General features: G+C 44.4%; 1 protein-coding gene across 2 annotated transcripts in view; it reads right to left on the bottom strand.

Moving 5' to 3' along the window:
* Window positions 1-23904, bottom strand: part of Dpp6 (dipeptidylpeptidase 6) — a 910144-nt gene that overhangs the window by 815566 nt on the left and 70674 nt on the right. The window contains exon 1 of one of the 2 annotated variants that reach the window (NM_001198886.1): window positions 6647-7157. The exons of the other annotated variant lie outside the window; for it this stretch is intronic. Coding sequence (NP_001185815.1) covers window positions 6647-6697 — 51 coding nt within the window. The 5' untranslated portion in view covers window positions 6698-7157. Of the gene's footprint in view, window positions 1-6646; window positions 7158-23904 lie in introns of those variants that run through there. 2 annotated transcript variants of the gene reach the window in all.

The following is a 23904-nucleotide window of genomic DNA, read 5'->3' as shown; positions in this document are numbered from 1 at the left end:
GAAGTGTGCCTACATCATTGTCAACCCTGTCTGGGTCATGTACACATGTGTGTTATCTATTTTCTGCTTGTTTTGTTTTGTGTGTATATGTGTATAGGTGTGCATGCCAGGGGTCAACCTCCACTGTACAGTCCACCTTGTCTTCTGAAATGATTTCTCACAAGACCATTCTTGTGGTGTGAGCTCAAAGAATCTGACACCCCCCCCCCCACACACACACATCCTGCCTCCCACCCCCCAGGTACTCATGCCTGGCTTTCTGACTTGAGTTCTGGATGCTGAATTCAAGTCTCCATTTTGTTCAGCAAGCTCTATGCTGTCCAAGGTACAACCTTGGACAACCCCAACCTCATCTACTTTCTTTCCCTATGAACAGTGGTATCTTGGGAAGGGAAGAGGGTACGATGGATGAGGGACTGACGTCAGTGGGAGGAGGAGAGCCAAGACCAGCAGTGTCTTGTGTTCTGGCTTGGAGGATCATTCCTACAATGTGTCCTAACATGAGACTACTAAGACAGAAATACAAACACCCTTGACTAAGGAGGGGAGCTTAATTGAACTCAAATTCATGGAAAAATTCTAGAATCTTTCCTGCTGGTCCCACTGCCTTCATCTACAACCTCTCTGCTACTGCTACATTGCTTGCACTTGGTTAGAGACAAACTTTCAGGAGGAGCTCAGACAAGGTCCAGAGAGTTTAGAGGGTAAAGGTGCTTGCTACCAAGCGTGAGGATCTGAGTCCAAGGCCAGGAATCATACGATGGAAGGAGAGCTCCAACTGGTGCAAGCTGTCCTCTGCCATCCACAAGAGGGCTATGGCACTTGTGAGATGGGGAGGGGTAAGAAGACGGTAATTTTAAAAAATAAAGGAAAAGACTGGAGAGATGGCTCAATGGCTAGAGCACTGACTGTTCTTCCAGAGGACTCTGTTCCGTTCCCAGCACCCACGTGGTAGTTTATAACTGTCTGTAACTCCAATTCTCGGGGATCCATTGCCCTTTTCTGGCCTCCATATGCATTCCCTACATGTGCTGCACAGACATACATGCAGGAAAACCACTCATACATATAAAATAAAAATAAAGAGATGTTAATGGTTGACATATTTTAAATATTACACACACATAGGATCATCTGAACCCTGTGAATATGTGAATATGTACCATCTTTAAGTGTGAACTGGTTACAAAATAAACAAGAACACCTTGACCTGTTACCTCAGCACTCCCCACTGCCCCACCATCTCCTTCTCTCTGCTGCATCTGAGTGTCTCTTCCTTTCTCTCCCTCTTCTGCCTTTGTTATGTGTCTGGTCCTAGGTACCACAATCCTGACACCAGACTTTACTGTGCCTTTGTCAGGAGGCTTCCCAGTCAATGCTCTGATTATTTCCTTGGACCTGATGACAATGTGCTCTGACCTCTGCCCCAGCAGGAGACTATTAATCCCACTCTGCTGGCTGCAGCCTGGATAACTAAGAATGAGGTGTTGGACAGAAGGGTGGTTCTACTGTGGGGGCTGAAAGCTTCCATTTTCAATGAGTGAATCTCAGTTTTCCAGTTCATATGGGTTTCTTCCAGATGGCTCTATAATGCAATTGTTCTGAGACCCACTGTGCTCCTGAGGAGAGCTTCTCCAGTCCTCAGGGGGCTGAGGTGGGATGGTAAAGTGATGCTGGCTGGCGCTGTGTGCTCCTATATTCTTAGCACAGCATACACGTGGACCTCCAGGATCTGGATGTGTGGTTCAGTTCCTAGGACAGTGTGGCTATTCAGATAGCACTGGTTCCTATAATCAAAGGACTTCACCAAATTTTTCTACAATGTAAATTTATTTTAAACTATTAAGTTGAAATGAAACAAAGGTTCTGAGGTAAATTAATTTCCCCCTCCAAATAAAAAGGGCATGAAGACCAGAGTTACTTTCTTTCATGAACTAGGCAAATCCTTTGATTTTAGGATAATAATGTGTATGTAGTCTTTTCTTGTCTTGCCTGATCCACTAGATCTTGAAAGCATGTTTCCACACAGTAGAACACTGAGCTCTGCTCTCAGGATCAGGCTTTCTTCAGTAACCTTCCAGAAACTTCTCCTAAACTTTTGGCCAGCAGGTGCCCCTGGCTAAGCAGAGCAGGGAGTACCACCACCAATGGGGTTTGTAGCTGACTGTAGTCTCCCCCAGTGCAGCCTCCCCAGGGAATAAAGGAGCTCAGACAGTAACTGTGAACGGGAATAGAGCAGAGGGGTGAGTATAGGGAGCAAGTGCTAGAGTGCAGACAGTGGAGTGGCTGTGGGGCAGGCAGCAAGTCACTAAAGTTAGCCTATGGACATATTGATGGGTCCAAGTACAAAGACCCAGAGGCCACGTGAGCGAAAGCCTGCTCAGGCTCTAGAGAAGACAGGGCAGCCCTCTCCATTGAAGTTCTACCTAATACAACTTATAAAGCATCCTGAGGCGACTACTTCCTTCTGGCTTTGAGAATTTCTTTGTGCTAATTTTACCAACTTGCATGCGTGTAGGTGTGTGCTTATAGAGGTCAACATTGGGTATTGTTTTCAGGGTTTTCTCCTTTGTTTGTTGAGACAGGGTCTCTCACTAGAGCCCAGAGCTTGTGAATTAGGCTGGACTATATGGCTAGGAAGCTCCAGGGACCCTTCTGTCCTGCGTCCCAGGGCTGATACTCCAAAGGTATGTCCAGTGCTGGACTTTAAGCATTTCTTTGTGGTTGTGCTTGCATGGCAATCATTTCATGACTGAGACATGGCCCCAGCCACATCTTTGCACACATTTACTTGTGGTTCACATATTTAAGATGTTCCTGCTTCTGGGAAGCTGTGTGTCATGTGAACTAATGTTCAACTGACTTTCCTGCATAGACAGTAACAGAGAGAGTGACATAGTGAGTGACATAGACCTGTGAAGAAGAGTCTGATGAGGGAAGATGTTAGGAATAGATGCTACAGAGCCAGGAGATAGAGAGAATTCTTATGGGCAACTAGGGAGGATGCTCAGAAACCCAGACCTTCTGAGCCATATATCCTTGGACCCATTTCAGAAGTGCACTGTTTTCAAACGCTAATCAAGCCTGTGTTATTAGCCAGGCTGAGGTGTTTCATGTCACTGAGAAGCGAGAGTCAATGGCCAAGTCGCTACTAAGTTCCCTGGGGCAGCAGAGCCCTGTATCAACACAGGCTGGACCCTGCAACTCATCTCCCAGGCAGCGAGGCTGTTTCCAGGAGGGCTTCACAGCAGGGCATGGCACCTCACAATTACTCATAACTAAAAGCCTCAAAGGCTCTCTGCTCATTACACCCACATATGGACTGAGACTGGAGTCCGTTAGCCTGAAAGAAAGAAAACCAGACTTTGGACAGTTACCATCCAGGGGCATTAGAGTGTCACCAGAACACACAGTCAGTGACCAAAGATGCAAATGGAATTTCAGAAGCCACAAGAAAAATTTAAGTTTTTGATGTGTCAAAAATTTCCAGGTCACAAGTTTCTTTAAAGCTATTGCTGATTTCCCAGGAGCTTTCCAAGGCTCCAGGTGTCTTGCAGATCTATCCTCTGCTCTCCTTCCTATCATACTTGAGGATCCACAGAGGCAGGTCCTGAAGACCAGAGCCATCCTCTAGACTTAGATCTGAACCAACATTTACCCAGCAACTCTGTGTCAGGGAAAAGTTCATAGGGCCAGAGCAGGGAGATTTAATGTGAAGCAATGGCCTTCATATGAAAAAGCTTCCCACTGAAGCTGCTCCAGGAGGAGACAACCCTGGATGTTAGTGGGATGGCAACACAGCAGCAATAAAGGACACTGGATTGAAAATGTGCATGTGGAGAATCTAAGATGTTTCAAAGGAAGATGTATAAGAATGGTATTACTTTAAAAATAATGTTTTGTTCTACAAGAATGAAACGTCTTGATTTCTGTCACAGTACATGACATGGCAGGTTGAAGGGTTAGTCTGTTGATCTTCGAGTATCCAAAGTTTGTGAAATAGATTTCTGTCAAGAATGAAAGGAACTCTGTGGATTGATTTCACCAATGGCATTTTACTTTTTTGCTACTCATTGAATAGCAGAAAATAAGACCAGAGAGCAAAACAATGTTTTTGCCTTCTCTAAGTCACCCAACTGCAACGAGAGATGAACTTTTAAAAGAGTTTTAGGGAATAAAATCAGTGGTAAGCATGAGCCAGGCAAGGTGGCATGGACAGGACCAGCCTTGGGGTGCTGTCTAGTCCTTGTGGGGGGATCCTGATGATACAATGGGTCTACAAGCCTTAAAGGGCCATACCTAGAACCACATGTGGGAAGAGACAGCTGTAACTGGGTTTGGTGTCCCTACAGACACTGGGCAGGGTCAAGAGTTCTTTGCTACCCTGTCTCAGCTCTGTTTTGTCTGTCTCTGTGTGGATGTGGATGCCCTGAAGCCACTCAGTGTGAGGTGCTCTGCTGCTATCGAAGGCACTGAGATGTCGACCACTCACCTGTCAGAACTAGGCGTAAATCATACAGTCCTCACAGTGAATGTTAAATATCACCCGAATCCCAATTAAGCCTGGAGTGCCAAGAACTGTCAGTCATCCAACCCAGGCGAGACTGTGATTAACAAGGCTTCCAAGGCAACTGATGAAGTATTAGGAATCCAAAAGCCCCCAATTAACAGAGCAAACATGAACATTTCATTCGATGGAGCCACAGAGACTTAGCGGGAATGTGAAATTCAAATCAGTTACAAACCACACTCATATTGATCAACTTAAGCATGAATAGATTATTTAAACATATAGTGATCTCACATTTCATCTTGCCCTCTACCCAATGATGATGGATAAAATGCTGGTTGCTGCAGAATCTCCTGGGCTCAAGTCAACTGGCTTTAATGACAGTAATAGGCAAGGCTCAGAGAAGGGTGAGTGTCACGTGGGTAACCATATTCAAAGAGCAAGGAAGATACACGATGAGCAAGCTTTTCAGCCTTTGAGAGGGAGGGAGTGGAAAGGGAGACTTCATACGTCTTTGAGACATAAAGACGTCTCTATTCCACAGCAGACCGTGCCGGCTATGACTAGAAATACTCATTTGATACTAGATTCCTATGGCCATTGATCCCATGTTACCTACATAACTAATCTTAATACATGTCTGTAGCCTCATACATAAATGTTCCAGCTCAATTAGCATGCTACAGATTAACATGCTACGGCAGGATATGTATGACAAGGGACCACTATGTGAATGGGTATTACACACTGGGTATACTTCACACATACTTCTGACCTGTTTATACAAAAGTATTCTGATTACCATAACACACCAACAGAAGGCAAAAGAAATTAGGAAAGCAGATATAGTTTCACACACAGCTTAGTAGGGCAGATCAAGAGGCACTGAATTCGGGTTTGTGGAAGGAGGTATTATCACCAATTTTGTACACACTACTCTTTTGGCCCTGAAGTCAGGTTCTGAGCTAAACCCACAGCTTTGTGCGAGGCAACAGGTGCCTTGCTAAGGGGTAGGGTACATTTTACAATCCAAACATACTCTCATTTCTTGTTTCTATTTGTTTAACGAGAGGCTTCAAACTGGGCAGACTGCTTCTCCCAAGCATGCCTCCACCCCAGCCTACACACTCAACCACTTTCGTAAACAACTATAGACCTTGTTTGATAAACATTCTTCTACTTCTTGCTGAATGTTCTAAAGTAGCATGGCAATCTCTCCTTGCCTCTGCCTCACACACATGCACACGCACGCGCAGACACACAAATAAGTCCTCACAGAGTAACTGGAGAGACTGCAAACACACACGGAGGATTTCATCAACTAGATGGCAACTCCCCGCCCTAACTAGGAGAATCCAACACTCTGACCTCTGGGCCCATGCTTCAGGCCACTGCCACCACCAGCAGAGTGCTGATATCAGACCAGCCAGCCACAAGGAGGCGGAAGTTATCTTGCTGAGAAAACAAGACAATCATCCTCAACTTGGCAAAGTTGTCACTGTCAAGATGTCCCTTGACCCACAGACCTGAGATTCTGGGGATCCCCAGAGGTCTCCCTCCTTCACTGCCCTCTACCTTGGAGACAATCATCTTTCCCAAACTTGGGGAAAAGGCCCTGACTGCTGGACAGCTGTGGACATGGTGTCTGCTTCCAGTCTGCATGTTGGCATAATGAGTATATTAGAGGCTGAAACCCCACAAGTCTCAGCCCTGACCTGCACCCAGGAGACCAAGTGAGGGCATTAGTGCCCAGGGGGTACTTCCTGTCTGAAGTGATCTCCTATCTGTGCCTGCTCCAGAACAGCCATAGGGATGTGTTTGAAACTCAACACACACACACACACACACACACACACACACACACACACACACACACACACACAAGAGAGCAGCCTGTGCTCAAAGCAAGGAAAGCACACACCCAAAAGACAGCAACCACCAAACCAGGAACTTCCCCTTTGCAAAAAGATACTGGATCATTCACACGCTCAGGCTCAAGTGGAAAGTCCTGCTGTGTGTGACACCAACAAGGTCTCCTACTTCCCTATGAAATCAGTACTTCTGAAGTCTAACACCACCCACCCCCACACCGCCCCATACATTTCGTAATGTGGGCTCCCGCCCCACTGCACTCACCATCACGTTGCCCTGCATTTTAGCGGTCTTGATCATGGCCTTTTCCTTCATTTTGCTTGGAGTCTTGAACCTCACTTCTAGCCCAGGGAAGTGTAACTTAATCCATTGTTATGGGGAGCACCCGACTGTAGATCCCAGCCGCGATTACTGGGTGGAGATGGGGTTTGAAGAAAATACAATTCTGGCAGGTCCTGGTTTTCCTGGCCCTCTGTGTTCCCGGGTAGATCCCCCTGAAGTCAACTCTTCCCAGTGGCTACCAGGAAAGCGGAATCAGGAGCCAGGCGCTGGGGGTGCGGCTTGTAACAAAAAGCAAGCTGAGAGCTGCGGAGCGAGGACGTGAGCAAAGGCGTGTGTCCTCCGAGCTGGCTTTCAACACCCTGTAAGTGACAACGGCAGCGGCAGCGTGGCAAGAGCCTTGTGCACTCCAGGACTCTGGGCGGGTATGCTTGACTGACAATGCTGATCCCCAAGGGTGGCGACACCCGGGAGTGTGTGTGCGCGCTCCTGTTTGTGTGTGTGTGTGTGTGTGTGTGTGTGTGTGTGTGTGTGTACACGCGTGCGCGTGCTGGCCTCAGCCTTTACTGAGCAGAACCTGGAAGCCCTGGGCTGCAGCACGTTTCAGTTAGCTTAGCTGCCAGGGGGATTGGCCAGCAAGAGGGCGACTACAAACAAGCTCTAGAGTGATCTTTGTGGGTGGAGCCGCATGAGATTAGGATGGATGAGCAGCCACCAGCTGCTCCTAGGGCTGCGCCTCCCAGATCAGGGAGCAGAGTCACAGGGAACCAGATTCCATGCGGCCTGCCGAGGAGAGTCTGGCGGAGGAGCTAGAGGCAAGCGGGAGGAGCCTGGGTGGCAGCTGATATTTAATGTGGTTTCGGGTTACTATGGGACACACGTGGTGTCTCCATGGTTGCACTGGGGCGACTTGTAGTCAGTGGCCTTGATAGTGACGAGTGCACCCTACAGAGCTACTTGCTGGGTCCTTGGAACCCCATCATGACGCCTGCTACCCTGGTCTAGTCACTGCCCTCCAGACCTCCAGCCAGCCACAATCCTGATAGTGCCTTTGTTTCTTCAGTTCTCTCAGACCAGCACTCTCTTCTAAAGGCACGGCCCTGTGGAACTCCAGACCCACTTCTATCCCCCCAACCTTCTCTTGGGGTGGCCAAGCCTAGATTCCAGGACTGCCAACCCAGAGCGCTCCCAGGATCATTCACAACCACGGTTTGTTTAACATTGTCTCACACAGCAGGGAGCTCCAGAGTATGCGGGTGCCGAAGGCTGGCACATTCTTTTACAGATGGACCTAGAGCGCTCCAAAACCCAAGGAAACTCAGGCTTGTGGAGATGTGTGAAGGGCGCCCTCGCCTGCCAGGGAAGGGCAATGGCGGGAGCCAATCTGGAAAAGAATTTGGAAACTTCTCTCCACCTATTTAACATTCACAAAAGATCTTCTGTAAGAAAAGAAACTGCAGAAGTGGCTTAAGCCTATTCTTACAGTGTATGTGCGTAACACAGCATATAGTGTGTAGTGTACAGAGCACAATCACAAACAATCAAAGCTGCTGGTAGCTGGCACACAGGTTTACATCAAAGATCTGGACTACAGAGATGAGCCGAGGATATAAATTGAGGACAAAGACTTAGAGGTCATGTGTGTGTGTCCTAGACTACTATGTAAGGATTCCTTAAGATACTGTAAACAGAAATACAGTCTCCCAGTGCCAGAGGCCCAACATAAATCCCTCCCTAACACCACGTGTCTTGATACAGTGGATGGGCTTCTTGATCCCACATAAAGCCTCTGGGTGCCTTTAGTGGCTGGAGAAGGAGGGTGACTCTCTGGGGTCTCTGTGAGGACAGTAATTCCACTCTTTGGGGTTCCTCTCTGGCCTCCAACACCCTGATCACTGCTTGATTTCATTTTCTCGGAGGTTAGGGCTTGGGGGCCTGAATCTGGGCTATGCACAAGCATCCAGGCCACAGAAGACCAGGTTAACACAAGTGTTTTGAATGAGAAATGCCCCTTAGTCTTGGGCAATTGAATCCTTATTCCCCAGTTGGTGGTGATATTGGGGATGTTTCGGTTATGTAGCCTTGCAGGAGGAAGTGTACCACCACAGGGAGAGCCTTCGCCATTAAGAATGTCTACAGTACTTCTACTTCACCCTCTTTCTGCTGCATCTGGAGATGTGAGCTCCTAACTTCCTGCTCCAGCCAGTCTCCACTTCTCCCCTCTGAAGCCATAAGCAAAAGAAACTCTTCTATAAGTTGCTTTGGGATGTGATATTTCACCATGGCAACAGAGAAGGAACTCATACAGCTGTCCACAGTGGCCTTCCACTCACAAGGTAGGGAAACAAAAGAACAACAATGATGGATGCTTATCATCTTGCCATGTCCATAGCAATGACCCCAGGAAATGAAAAGGACGAATAAAGACAAACTCTCACACCTAAGAAACCAGTGACCATCCAGACCCCTAGCCTCTCGAGAGTTTGCCCCTAAAGCTCACCCAACGGCCATGAGCCCTGCTGTTCTAGGCTCTGTTATTTCTGCCCACTGTTTGTCTAAAGCCTCCAGGGAAATCAGAGAGAGCGGTAGAACCAGAGAAGCAGTAGGGAAGGGAATAAGGCAGCCTGGAGGCTCTGAGCTCATGGCTGCTCACTCCTTCCCTCTAACTCATCTGCTTCAGCTAGTATCTTGTTGGGGTGATGAGGAGAAATGAGAGGAGAATCAAGAGTGACTCCATGAAAAAGAAGGAAAGTAGGAGAATAAGGAAAAATGCTGAAAATACAAATTTTTATATTAATTTTGGATAATACATTTTACAAGAAAATCCCTCAGGAAATCAATTCTGAGCAGGTATGCTGAGTCCTTTTGTCCCTATAAAAATGTTACAGAGTAACCTATAATGGATAAGGTTCAAGGTTCTGAAAGTAGGCAAGTTCAAGAAGGGAGATTTTACATCTGACATGGACCCTGAGGAGAGCATCATGGGGTAAAACAGAGCAGGCATGCTGAGTTGGGTTCACTTTCCTCTCTTACAAAGCCATGATGACATCATGACTTCATCTAACCCTGACTGACTACATCCCAAAGCACTGCTCTGTTTTCTAGTATCTTACAACATGGATTTCTCCAGGACACTTGAAGATCAGCAAACACAAATTCAGTCCTTGGGTTCACTCCCAAGTATCAACTGTCTCTTGAGGCTCCACAGTGGTTCATCCTGCTCCCTGTGACATCTGTGGGAAGAGTGGGCCTAGTTAAGATTTCTATATGTTTGAGACACATGGTGTATCCTAGACTGTAGACCCTTAACCTTTGCTCAGTATTGAACTATATCATCCCTGGTCCCCAGCAGGCTGACTGCAGACCAGCCACCTAGCAGCCATTAGATATGTCTAAATGTCCTCCAACCTTTATTTCTAGGGTGCTGGTTTTAGTGTATCACTAAAGCAATTCAGGTTTGATCATTTTGGCTCAACATTCCTTTGTACCTTTGCAGTTAGGTAATATGTGCAGTACAAGAACAAATTCCTGTCATCTTATCTGTAATCCCATCTTGTAACTTGTTACTTGAAAGTTAAATACAAATTTGATTACCTGAGTGTGTTAATTGTCTTCCTTTTTATTAAAATGCCTACATGAATGTCCTTCAACCAACAAATAGAAAATGACAATGTGACACATATGCACTATGGAAAAAATACAACTATAAAGAAAAATTAAATCATGAACTTTGAAGGTAAATGGATGGAACTAGAAAAGATCACATTATTGAGTGAAATAGCCCAGACCACAAAGACAAATATGTCACAGTTTCTTCTGGAGGCTCCTAGCTTCAATTCTTTAGCTGTAAGTACAAGCTAGTAGTCAGTACAAAAACAGGGAAAGTAAAATGGGACCATCAGGATAGGGAGTCGGGTGCACTAGACAGGGAAATAGCAAGATAAAAGACATCTGATAAGGGGAATGGGAAAGGGGGCTCCTTGGGAGAGGTGAGAGGAAGAGGAGGGAGGGAAAGGAGGCAAACACAGGAGAAGACAGCAGGTAAGCAAAATCAAAATGAGGATTTTGAAAAGGCCACAGGGGATCATATTATTAACATTTACCAAAAATAAAAAGCAAAAACCTGTTACTTCCTGTTATAACTTCATGTATAGATAGATTCATGAAGTTATATACATATAACTTCATGGATGGATAGATGAATAGATAGATAGATAGATAGACAGACAGCCAGATATAGTTTTAATGAATTTTTCTCATCTGGGATGGCAGAGCTCCCTCTAATAATTTCCCCCAAAGACCACCTTAAAAACATCAATAACAGGCATGAGAAGCCTTCTTTTGGGTTGTTGATTCTTTTGGTTGTTGGGCTGTCCAAGAGACTCCTCAAACATATAGCATATTGACACTGCCTTTGGTTGCCTCCCAGAGGTAGAAGGTAAATCCTTATTGCTGAAAATACCATACACCACAGACACAGGACCCAGAGACCCCTAAGCTGGAAGTGACCTGACTGCTCTCTCCCTGAGCACTAACTTTCCTTGTACCAGAATGCCACACCCACTCCAGTACAAACTGTGTGGTGGGCCCAAAAGCTTGGACACAGTCCTGAGGCAAAAAGTTTCACGGAAACTTAGCCTCCTGGAGCCTTGGCATCCCATAGCATGAATGCTCCAAACTTGTCCTTGCGTTAGTCAGTGAATGGGTCTGTGTGCTTTCTTCAGTATTGTTTTGTTTTAGGTGCCTCCAAGCAATGACCTGCCAAATACCTAAGCAAAATTGTACTTTGCTTCCTGGCCTTCACCAATGCCCTAGGTAGTCCTTGAGCTGACCCTGGGCTTGAAATTCAGTAAAAATATTACTTATTCAGCAACATTCAGAATTGCCTCTAGTATTATAAGAGAGATAGTGAAAGAAATCAGGCATTACTCTCTACAACATAGAGTTGGAAATCTCAGGGCAAGCGTAGCAAAGTAAGGTTAGAATTCTTATTATAGTTATGTATGACAGACTACATTACTTAATAGTAGAAAGTTCCCCACATAATCACTTAGAATAAAAGCCAAGTCACTTCCATATACAGGAATTTACAATGGTTTAGGAAGAAGATTGGGCTGTGGTTTAAGGAAGAACTAGAGTATTGCATTATTCATGAGAATGTTGGTGAAATCAGAACTCCCTAATTAGAACTATTGCTTGGGTGTGAAAGCCCTTGCTCCGAGAGTGTAAAAACCTCACACCTGGCTTCAAAGAATATAGCTGACCTTAGATAGAGCTGACTTTGTCTCAGTTGTTTTATTGCCTACTTGCTGTCAGTCTTTATGTATGCATTCCTCTGTTTTGTGTAAGAGTCATTAAGCATCCGGTAACCTCATTTGTACCTTGCTGATGTGTCACCTAACTTCCCTGTTTTCTTCTGTATTAAAAATCTGATACTCACTTTGAGAAATTACATTCAGATACAGCACTTTCTCTGTGTCCGTGCTTGTTTGTCATCTGCACCACCTCCTTGCTTGCCTGATTACCAAAATCCTGGTTTCCCAGAGATTGAGGGACTGACTGAATCCAGTCCGTGGCACCAGAAGGCACCATAGAAGCTTCCAAAGGAGGAAGGTAAACAACAACCCTACCCAGCCATGACTGCTATGAACCACAATGATGGCCAGTAGGGCACCATAACCCTAAGAGTTCAGTAGTGACATACACACTTTGGCAGTAACCAACAGCTCTCTCAGTAAACTTACAATCTTTTCAACAAGAGGGAAACTAGGTATTAGAAACCTATCTAACTACTCAATGTCAGTGAAGTTATGGTTATTGGGTGAGAATTGATAACTGATAATTTACTAAACCAGCATAATTCCCACCAATAATCTATAAACATTTCTCTTAATCCCTGTAAATAAGTGTAATCCTCACCTGTCATTAAGAAATCTTTCTTTATAACAGACAAGCACCATTACAGAAAACCACACCAATCAAAATTCAGAACTGTGGGCCCAGTCTCAGTGGATACATTTACACATTTACACACCTAAGCCTCAAGGATCACTGTGGAAGAGAGCGTGGAAAGACTGTAAAAGCCAGTAGAACAGGGACTTTCTGTAAGACTGTGTTTGCTAGCAATATCAGAACCTATACCCATAAACTCTCACCAATATGACTGCACAGAAATAAACTGAGCAATAATTACAATAATGAATATGCCAAAGTGGATGAGAAAAGCCCATGAGGCCTCAGCCTTATACACACAAAAAAAAACCATGGGCAACTGAAAAAAAACTAGGAGTAGGAGAGGTGGTCATTCCCAGGGAAGGAAATCCCCAGGGAAGGGCATCCCCAGTGTCTTAGTCAGGGTTTCTATTCCTGCACAAACATCATGACCAAAAAGCAGTTGGGGAGGAAAGGGTTTATTCTGCTTACACTTTCACACTGCTGTTCATCACCAAGGAATTCAGGACTAGAACTCAAGCAGGTCAGAAAAGCAGGAGATGATGCAGAAGCCATGGAGGGATGTTCTTTACTGGCTTGCTTCCCCTGGCTTGCTCAGCTTGTTCTCTTACACAATCAAGACTACCAGCCCAGAGATGGTACCACCCACAAGGGGCCTTTCCCCCTTGATCACTAATTGAGAAAATGCCTTACAGCTGGAACTCGTGGAGGCATCTCCCCAACTGAAGCTCCTTTCTCTGTGATAACTCCAGCCTGTGTCAAGTTGACACAAACCTAGCCAGTACACCCAGGGAAGGGCATCCCAATTGGTTGTCCAGTGACAAACAGTCAACCCTGAAGAAATGCCTAACAGCATTGTACAGACTGAATTATGTGTGTGTGTGTGTGTGTGTGTGTGTATGCAATAACAGTTAGTGAAAAAGTGGTCATGAATTTGAAGGAGATCAGGAAAGGGTATATGAGAAGATTAGGAGGGAGAAAATGGAAGGGGGAAATGTTATAAGTAAGTTATAATCTCAAAAAGAAAATGCCCAGTTAAATAAAGGAACTGAAGAAAGAAAGGCTTTATTTTGGCTCATAGTTAGAGGTTTCTCGGTCTTCCTTATAGGGAGGTGTGGTGGCAGCAGCAAGGCTGCTTGCTTACATCTCAGCAGACCAGGAAACAGAAACAGGTCAGGAGAAGGAAGGCAGGGGGATTCACAGATCCCCAGATCCACCCACTGGTGACCCACTTCTCCCAGTGAGGTTCCACTGCTTAGAGGTGCCACAACCTTCACAAACAGAACTACCAGGTAAGGACAAAGGGGTCAAGCACAGGAGTTGGATTTTGCATCCAAGTCATAGCAATGGCTTGATTTTATTATAAAAAAGCTCAACATGTGAAATTCTCCATTTGTCAAAGAGAATGCCAAGACTGCAAGGAGAAGCATATCCTTATTCTTCACCATCACATGTTTCATGCCATTAAATTTATCACTGGCTTTCTTTACAATGTAATCATTTCTATTTTCTTGAAAGCATCAGGTACCTTACATAACTTAATTTATTCATGAATTTTTCAGGATCATGACTTCTGGAAACATAAGGATGATTGGCATTCACTTTATAAAATGAACATACATGCAATAACAGTATGGAGAATGTATGTAGTAAACTGTTCCTAGTCTTCTCTCAATTCATTCAGAAATAAGGCAAATTAACTTCAAATATGTCACCACAGTAATGAGACACAATAGATTTGATTATTGATGGTACGGATGTGATTCAGAAATGTCAGTGCTGGGGGAAGTTGGGGCAAAGATCAGGATGAGCTAAAGCGAGAGTCATGGCTGAACTACATCTCAGGATGGATGTAACCACCAGGGAGCTGAAGCCAGGATGGCAGCTTCTGCAGTGGGATGTCATGAGTCACTCAGAATGCTAATACAGAGGCAGGAGTGGCAAATACAGAAGTGGATGCTCACAATCACCCATTGGATGGAGTACAAGGTCCCCAATGAAGGAGCCAGAGAAATAACCAGGGAGCTGAAAGGGACTGAAGCTCCATAGAAGGTTCATCAATATGAATGAACCAGTATGCTCAGAGCTCCTTGGAACTATACCACCAGTCAAAGAAAACACATGATGGAACTTGTGACTCTAGCTATATTTGTAGCAGAGGATGGCCTAGTCGGTCATCAATGGGAGGAGAGGCCCTTGGTCCTGTGAAGGATCTATGCCCCAGTGTAGGGGAATGCCAGGACCAGGAATGGGAGTGGGTGAGTTGGGGAGCAGGGGGAGGGAGAAGAGGATAGGGGATTTTTGGAGGGGATTAATGAGTTTAATCCAGGCCTCCACATACTTGCACATACTTGCACATAGGTGCACATGCAGCACTGCACATGTATCTACACACATGTAAAAACATGCACCACACATATGCCAAATCAAAAAAAAAAAAAAGAACAAAAACCCAACCAACTAATAAAACCTACTGAGTCAAGCATCACTAGGATTCATATTACATCATCTTCTCCATCCCCATTCTTTCATCCTCCTCTACATCATCCACTAAATCTTCATCCTTTCTATCATCCTTTACATCATCTGTTACATCACTGTTTACATTATCTTTTACATCTTCATTCTTTACATCATTCTTTACATCATCAGTCCTCATCCCTTACATCATCCTTTTCATCCTCATCCTTTACATCATCTTTTGTTTTGTTTTGCTTTGCTTTGTTTTTCAAGACAAGATTTCTCTGTATAGCCCTGGCTGTCCTGAAACTCACTCTGTAGACCAGGCTGGCCTCGAACTCAGAAATCCACCTGCCTCTGCCTCCCGAGTGCTGGGATTAAAGACATGCACCACCATGCCCGGCTTACATCATCTTTTACATCTTCACACTGACATGCCCGGGACATGAGAGAAATTGACCAGATCCCTTGCTGGGTCAGTCCTACCAGCTCTCCTTCAGGAAAGCTGGCTTCTCTGAAGTTTTAAACATCAGAGTACTTAATATCACCTCATTTAATTGTTTGCTCAGTTATCTTTCCCACAGTTGGAATAGCACATTTATAAGTTATAACATTTTTCTGCATGTGCGTGTCAGTTCTTTCATACTAAACTGGAGACAGCAGCAGCAGCCATTTGTCCACATCCTCACACTCTTAAAACATGACCAATGGACAGCCAATGAACAATCCTTAACAACTGGAGCAGCAGGTAAAGGAGTGTCTGTGCTGTCGTCTGCCTTCAAAGAGCATATCAAGAACCGACAGGTCACATTTTATGATGATGGTTCTTAAAGCCGAGGTGCATTGCTCTGCTGCTGAATATAGATGTGAGGAACCCCAAGTGTTTACACAAGTGACAGTGAGCCTTGCCCCTGTCTCCCTTTCTTACAGTGAATCATGCATCCTAGAGTTTTTTAGTTTGTCTCTGCCCTTACTCAGGGGTTTATTACCTACATCCATTGAAGTCTTAAACTCCACAAGAATGAGAGAAATTGACCAGGTCCCTTGCTGGGTCAGTCCTACCAGCTCTCCTTTAGGAGTACTTATATCAAAAAAACCTTTTAAAACCTGGTGAACATTTAGAACCATATACAGCTAAGTGAATAGGAGCTGCTATGTGACATGGCGTTGTCTTACACAATGGCTTTGCAAACTCAGAAGCACAAGAACATATACTTCTGAGCTCCACTGAGGAAACAGCCATACATCTATAGACTGGGATGAATGTACAAGGGAAAGAGATTTAGGCAAAGAAGGATTTTAATTGGCTTATCATAAAACTTAACATGCACCAAAAAAATATCAGAGACAACTTAAAATTATAACTGAGCTTACATTGTCTAATGAAAGTAGCTTAGAGGCACATTAATAAATATACCTCCTCACTAATTTTCCCATACAGTGTAAAATGATTAATACATGCCTGAAATTGAATGAATACTTCTTTCAAAAAGATAGGAAATGAAACATAGATAATGCATTTTGAAAGGTCTCTATTTTCTGTCTCTAATGCAACTGGCCTATTGAGTTCACCACTGCTCTGTCCCAAGTAAGATTATAAATATAGCAGAAGTATTTTTTAAAAGCTCAACAAAAAGTTAATGTAGAGCTAGAGATAGGTCAGGGGTTATGAGTACTGGGTGTTCTTGTAGAAAACCAAGGTTCATTTCCCAGCACCCAGATGGGGCTCACAATTGTGTACAATATCAGTTTTGGGGGAGTCCATGCCCTCTTTTGGCATCCACAGGCACCAGAGAAATGCAAGGTACATATTATATGCAGGCAAAATACTCATACATGGTATAAAAAAATAAATCTTTACAAAAGCTAATCCATCAATTACCCTTGCTAGGCTAGAGTACAAACAGGTATTGATTTGTCAATATAGGCATTTAATTAAAAGCAAGCTAAGAAATGTGTGCTTTGGGGGGGCATTCTAGAACCACAGAGAAACATGGATGGAAAACTTAAACCCACGGCCATTGTTGAAAGCTCTCCTGCTCCCCACATCTTTCCTGTGGCCCCTCCCAACCCTGCCACTGCTCAGACCCATGTGGCTGCTCCCCACTCCCACCACTGCTCAGACCCAGCATTAGGATCTCCCGCCTGGCCCGTCACTGTGACTTCTCAGCTCCTGCACTCATGCCACCTGCTTATCCCATCCACATGGGCTCAACTGGAAATATTCAAAATACAAAGTGCACAGTGCCTCCCTCAAAACCTCTTCTGGGGCTTTCCAGGCTGCAAGAGCAGAGTGTGGCTTTTCAGGACCTCGGAGAGCTGCAGCTTCCAGCCTCCAGCTGGGGTGGAGCTTTCCAGGCCCTGGGGTGGCAGCTCACATTTTTTCCTTTCCTACATCACTCCTCTCCTTCCCCTGTCTTCTCTTCCCCCATTTTCCTGTCACCCTCCCAACTCACTCTCCCTCCCTTTCCCACTTTCTTTCTCCTGCTCCTCCCTCCCCTCCCTCTCTTTCTCCTCTCTTCCCCTCTTTCATCATCTCTACACTGCAGGCACACTGGCCTGACACACACAGCCTTTGTATTTGACCTACCTGCTAGTTCTCTGCACAGGGATCCCTTCCCGCCATTTCCTTTATCTCAAATACCCTCTCACCTTTTCTCTCTCTATTTAAAAATTTAAAAAACAAAACAAAACATTTTGTTGAAGTACAACATCAATGGAGAAGTGTGTAAGTAAGTTTATGAAGTTATAATCATGAGGTGAAGCCATCCAGGCAGTCCTGACCAGGACAAAAAGTGATATTTAAGAAATTCCCTGGGCTTCCCCAGTGCACCATCCATATATGAGCCCTCCCCTGAAAAAGCCACTGTACTGACTTCTAACTCTAGTTAGAACTATCCGGTTTCTGAGAGCTTTAAAATGTTTGTAAATTGAGTCAGCTGATGTGTACAATTCTGTCAGTAGGGCATAGTATGGGAAGACATAGATGCTGTGTGTGGCCATAGCTAATCTTCTTGGCTGTATAGAACTTCTTCCATGCATGCTTTATAGTTGGTTCATCCTCTTCTTGAGTGTCTTTGGAACTGTTTATCAGCTAGCTGATCACAGAATTAATGTCACAATTCATGCAATTATTTCGATCCACATGTATGAAAATGATCTGAAGGCCAAATACCTAAACACTGGTTTGTTAGAAAGATTATGCTTGATTTATGTCATTGCTGAGGGGCGCTGACTCATTTCTGAGACATTCTCCCTTAGCAGTGTATACTAACCTCACAGCTCGAAGCCTCTACAGCATTGGATGTTCCTGCATATTGTTCAAATTTCATTTATCTTATGACAAACAACCTAAGATCAAACAATAAAGAGGACAAAGGGGGATTATTTGGCTCACAATTCTAGGTGGCAGCCCATCACTGAGGGAACTTTAAGGCAGGAACTTAAAGCAAGTCACATGATAGCCACAGTTGAGGTCAGAGGACAATAAATGCATGCTTTCTTGCTTGCTCTCAGCTTCCTTTTCTCTTAATTAGTTGATATTATTGTTTCTACTTTGGGGCAGGTAGTGGGTGTCTTGTCTCTGTCTGGTCTAAACACTTCTTGTGACACAGCTTTGAGAGTTTACTCTATGTCAAAAGTGCTTTGGGATTTTCTTGTGTGTTTGTTCCCATTTGCCTGGAGTTCAGAATGCATCTCCATTTGTTTTTCTACTCCATTGGAAAAGCATTCTCATCTACGGCAGTTTCTGTCTGGTTCTCTCTTTCTAGAAGCATCTGAGATGTTTCTAGCACAGACTGCATTCACCATAATTTCTGCACTTTTTTTTTTTACTTCCGTCTCTCTGCATCTGAGTGACTATAGCAACTACTCAGTAAAAGCCTCATTTCAGAAACCACAGAAATGACTCAGTGGCTAAAATCTCTGTCTGCTCTTTCAGATTACCAGGTTCAATTCCCAGCAACCTCATTGCAGGGAGGGGGGCTCACAGATGTCTGTAGTTCTAGTTCCAGAGGATGCAATGCTGTCTTCCAGCCTCTGTGGCAATCTGACATACGGGCAAAACCACACGGTTAAAAAGATCCTCATGTGTACATCAGCTGCTTTTCACTTCTAGTATTCTATTTGAAATCTTCCCATAACTCTTGTTTGGATGTGTCTGCATTTTGTCACTTGTGTCTGAAGTGTGCTAACTGCTTGAGGTTGCACATCTGATAGTTTCGTTGGGCACTGTCTTGTGTCTCTGTGTGTCTGTATCCATCTTCAGCTCTTTCCATCCTCTTTCTCAGTAACTTTGGGTTGATCCTTCACACCATCATTACATTGATAAGGACAGTCTTGGCCCCAAACTGTCTGTTTTTTCCTCTGGATGTTGTTCTTAGCAGGCAGTTTGACTAGGCAGGAATGGGCAGTCTCAATCCTGTCAGCCTACTCATTCATACCACACAGCACTTTCCAACTTTCCAGGCCAGAATAAACCATCCACAACAAGCTCCCCTAATTCTTCAAAATATAGGCCCACTCACATTTCCCACCACAGGCGCAAACCCATATTAATTTCTTATTGTCAATGTTTAGACCTTTAACATTAGCATTTCAGCATTTTAAGAATGGGATTAGTGTTTTAATTTATTATTTTCTTCTCGATTAGTTATGTGTGGTGATTAGTTTTTGTTTTGGTTTGGTTTGTTTTGGTTCGGTTTTTTGTTTTTTTCTGAGACAGGGTTTCTCTGTGTAGCCCTGGCTGTCCTGGAACTCACTCTGTAGACCAGGCTGGCCTCAAACTCAGAAATCCGCCTGCCTCTGCCTCCCAAGTGCTAAGATTAAAGATGTGCACCACCAATGCCCAGCTGTGATGATTAGTTTTAAATGCCAACTTGCTACAACGAAGAACCACACATGTGAGGACCCATGCCTGATCTGTGGAACTCACATATGAAGCTGGACATGGTGATGCATGCTTGTGATCTCAGTGCTGGGTAGGCAGAGACAGGCAGACCCTTGGAGCTTGCTGGCAGTCAGCCTAGCCTGCTCAGGGAGTGCCAGGTCCATTGGAAGAGAATCTGTCTCATAAGTAAGTTGGACGTCTACTGCAGAAACCAACCAACACACACACACACACACACACACACACACAGGCATACAAACACATCCTTCCTAAATGATTTCTATGAAAAACTATAATGACTACTCCACATATCACCAAAAGGGGTAAGTATGAACTATTTGGTGCCAGGATGTGTGTAAACAGTTATGGACACATTTGTCATCTGTATCCCAGCTGTCACTCAGGCTGTAGTTACTAGGTGACAGCAACATCACAGCCAGGGGAAAAAGTCAGCCATTTCATCTGCATTCTGAAACTCAGTCCTGGAGTCTTTGCTGAGAAGAATAACAATAAGAGAACCAACCACCTCATCAAAATCTGGAACAGCAAATAATAGCAAATGCATCATTTGCTACCTAGCACTCAGCACCACCATCACATAGTAACCAGCACTAACCAGTACTACCCAGCATCTATCACTGCCAGTACTGTCCAGCACTCTCATTCATTTTGTCTTTCCCCATTCCCTCCTCTGTCTATCTGTCTGTCTGTCTGTTTGTCTCTCTCTCTCTCTGTGTATGGGGGGGGGGCATTGCTATGGCCATCATCTCCTACACTTATACCAATGAAAGTTTTTTATTATTCATCATCTTTTAGCCCTGTATTCTGATGCAATGTCCATGACTGCATGACTGCATGTATGCCAAGCATGGCACTTTTACACATGGTTAGAGATGCCTCCTTTTTTTTTTTTTTTTTTTTTTTTTTTTGCCTCCTGTCTTCCAGCCTCTACAAGCACTCTCATAAACATGGCATAAACACATAGACATATATCTACACAGGAATAAAAATAAATAATAAAAAAGCAATATTGAGCTAGGTAGGTGCTGATGGCTCAGGGGTAAAGTTCCTGTTGTGTAAACGTGAGGCTGGGAGGTCTGACCTTCCCACTAATACATGCACCCAGAGGGCCTGGAGGACTGCCTGCAATCCTAGAGCTAAAGGCGGAGAGACACAGGTTCACAGAGCAATGCCTACATAGTTTAAGGGAACTGGAAAGCTCCAGGTCTTCAGAGAGACTCAGCCATATTCTACAAAGATGGCGTAGATAGAGGAAGTCACCCAGTGTCAATTTTTTGCCCTAGCATGCACAGGCACACACATGTTCATACACTTGCAAACAAATGTGGGGCCACACACATATATGTATTAAAAGAAAAAAAGCACAGGAAAGGAAAAGTATGCTAAGGCTGCCTCATCTAGCTTGTGTTCCCTATGAAAATATAAGGAGAGTCTGTTTGTATCTGCAATTCCATTTACCCAAAGTCCAGCACACCAGCAGGATGGCCTGGGACATTATTTAGGTACAAGGTACACCACCTAAAGACATAACAAAATGAAGCAAACCGATAGTGGGCTGGGCTGTGGACTGCTCCATACCGCTGCAGTGGAGAGATGGCAAATGGTCAGGGTGGTAGGTGATGCTAAGAGGAAGGCTGAGGAATCCACACTTACAGAGCTGGAGTCATAGAGTGGAGCCAGCTTGGCATCTGCTCTGACTTTCCAGGTTTTACTGTCTTATTTTTATCATCAAATGTCAACTGTTCACTAATGGGATCCGTTGTGATGTTTGGCATGGGAAAATCAAGGCAGGCTCTGGGCTCTGTGTTCATCTTAAGACCTGGCATAGAATGCGGCTTTGTCTTCAGCTGTGGGGTTCATCCAGGGCATGAGGTTTGCTTTGTAGTTTTTCAGAGCACCTCTTTATTTTCAAGTGGTTACCCAGCACAATAAGCACAGTCTGCATCTTTACTCACACCGGTAAACGCAGATTCTTTTTAGTAGTGATACAGATGTGTTTGAGCAAACGTAAACTTCCCTGTTCACTGCAGACACATGGCTATTTTTCAGTTTTGGTGATTTTGGTATCTTCTTTTCTGAGATGTCTATTTAGATCCTGGTTCGTATAAAGAACTATCAGGGTTTTTTATTTAAATTTTATTTATTTATTATTATGGGAGGATTCTCATATGGCCTCTATGCAAGTAGAGGCCAGAGAACAATTTTTGGGAGTCTGTTCTCTTCTTTGACTGTAGGCTCCTATGGCAAAACTAAGGTCTTGAGCCTCGAAATCCCAGAGCTCTGTTACTGTGCTTTATAATAAGTGCCTGGTCAACGTTTCTACTGCTGACATCATGCAGAGGCTTTGCCTTTGGGGATGTTAAACTGCATTGATGATCACTTCTAATATTTTTACAGCGGGGATTAGTTTTATGCATACAAACTATAATGAGTCTATGGCTAGTAGTGATTGTTACTGTTAATAACATCAATCCTATCGCCTTAAGTTTATAAAGGCTTTCATCCTGATATATAAAGTTAATTACCCTAAAAGTTCTAATCATCTAAATATGATCTGAAAAGAATAATTATCTGTGGTAACTGCAGAGGAACACTTAGCACATGGTAGGATAGCTGGAGAGAAGAGCATCCTCTGCCTGACACGGCAATGAAAACGCAGTTCTCAACCACCTGCTACTTGGCGAAGTGTCTTAGTGAGAGGCTTTTAAAAATTAACATAGCCTCCATGATTAAAACAGGAAAAGTAGATGCTGATGATTAATTCATCTGTTCCCTGGGTTGCCTGAATACTGTGCATATGCCTGTGTGTGTGGTGTGTGTGTGTGTGTGTATGCCTGTGCATGTGCATGTATGTATAAATGTCGTGTGTATAAGTGTGTGTTTGTGCCTGTGTGTATATGTGTGTATATGTGTGTGACCATGTGCATGCGTGCATGTGTGTAAATATTGTGTGAGTGTGTGTATGTGCTTGTGCCCATGTGCATGCATGCATGTGTGTGTGTGTGTTTGTGTACCATGTTGGCTGGTGAAATGATAAGCCCTAGAACACTGTAAAGAGTTTGGAAGTAGTGTAAAGAGTTTTAGGGTAATGACTGGAAGGACAAACGGAAGCACCCATAGCAGGCGGGAGGAAGTTCAGAAGTACTTGCATGCTGGAACAAAGTTTATTAATGTGGGCATGATTTTATAGGCTTGGGGAAATTTTCGGGAAAACACTCAAGGGTAGCTTAATGCTAAAGACTCACAGCTGGGTAGCTACTCTTCTGCTAGACCTAGGGGACCTGCAGAGGAGAGCAGGAACTAGACTCAGGCAGGACAATAAATGCGGGTTGAAGCTCCTGACTGAGGTTTTACATGCAGGGTCATACTGGTCCAACCCTTCTGTCTTTGAGAGCAGAACCCCCACCCACTCAGGCCTCTTCCCCACGAGCTGCAACAGTTTCAACAAAGGAGGAGACACAGAACCAAATGCTTAAGTCTATGTTCTCTGTGTCCATTCTCATTTGGGGGGGACACATTCCTAATTTAAAGGAGCAACTTAATAGGTGATGCAGGAGGTATCTGTTCCAGCCACACAACACATCCCTCCAGCAACAGTTTTCTGAATGGCAGACCCAGCTATCACTGAGTGTAAACACCAAGTCACTGTGTCACCACCCACCATGGTAAACTGTCACAACATAGCACAATGCTGCCTTCACTGTGGCAGAAAACATCCTAGGCTGCTTCCGTTAACTCGGCACTTAATGCCACAGTCTTTCCCCTCAGCACCAGGGATCAGCGTGTGGAAAGGAAATCTCAATTTTATCAAACAAGTCTGTTTCAAGCGGACAAGACAAAAGTTCTACAAAGCATCAAGTATACAAAGTTGGCAGAATGAGCTCCCGCAGACCTGAAAGGGTCTTCCCAGACAGACCTTACA

This window comes from Mus musculus, chromosome 5 (genome assembly GCF_000001635.26).
Source record: "Mus musculus strain C57BL/6J chromosome 5, GRCm38.p6 C57BL/6J".
Taxonomy (NCBI): Eukaryota; Metazoa; Chordata; class Mammalia; order Rodentia; family Muridae; genus Mus; species Mus musculus.
Note: the sequence above shows the minus strand (reverse complement) of the source record. Positions and strands in the feature narration are given on the sequence as shown.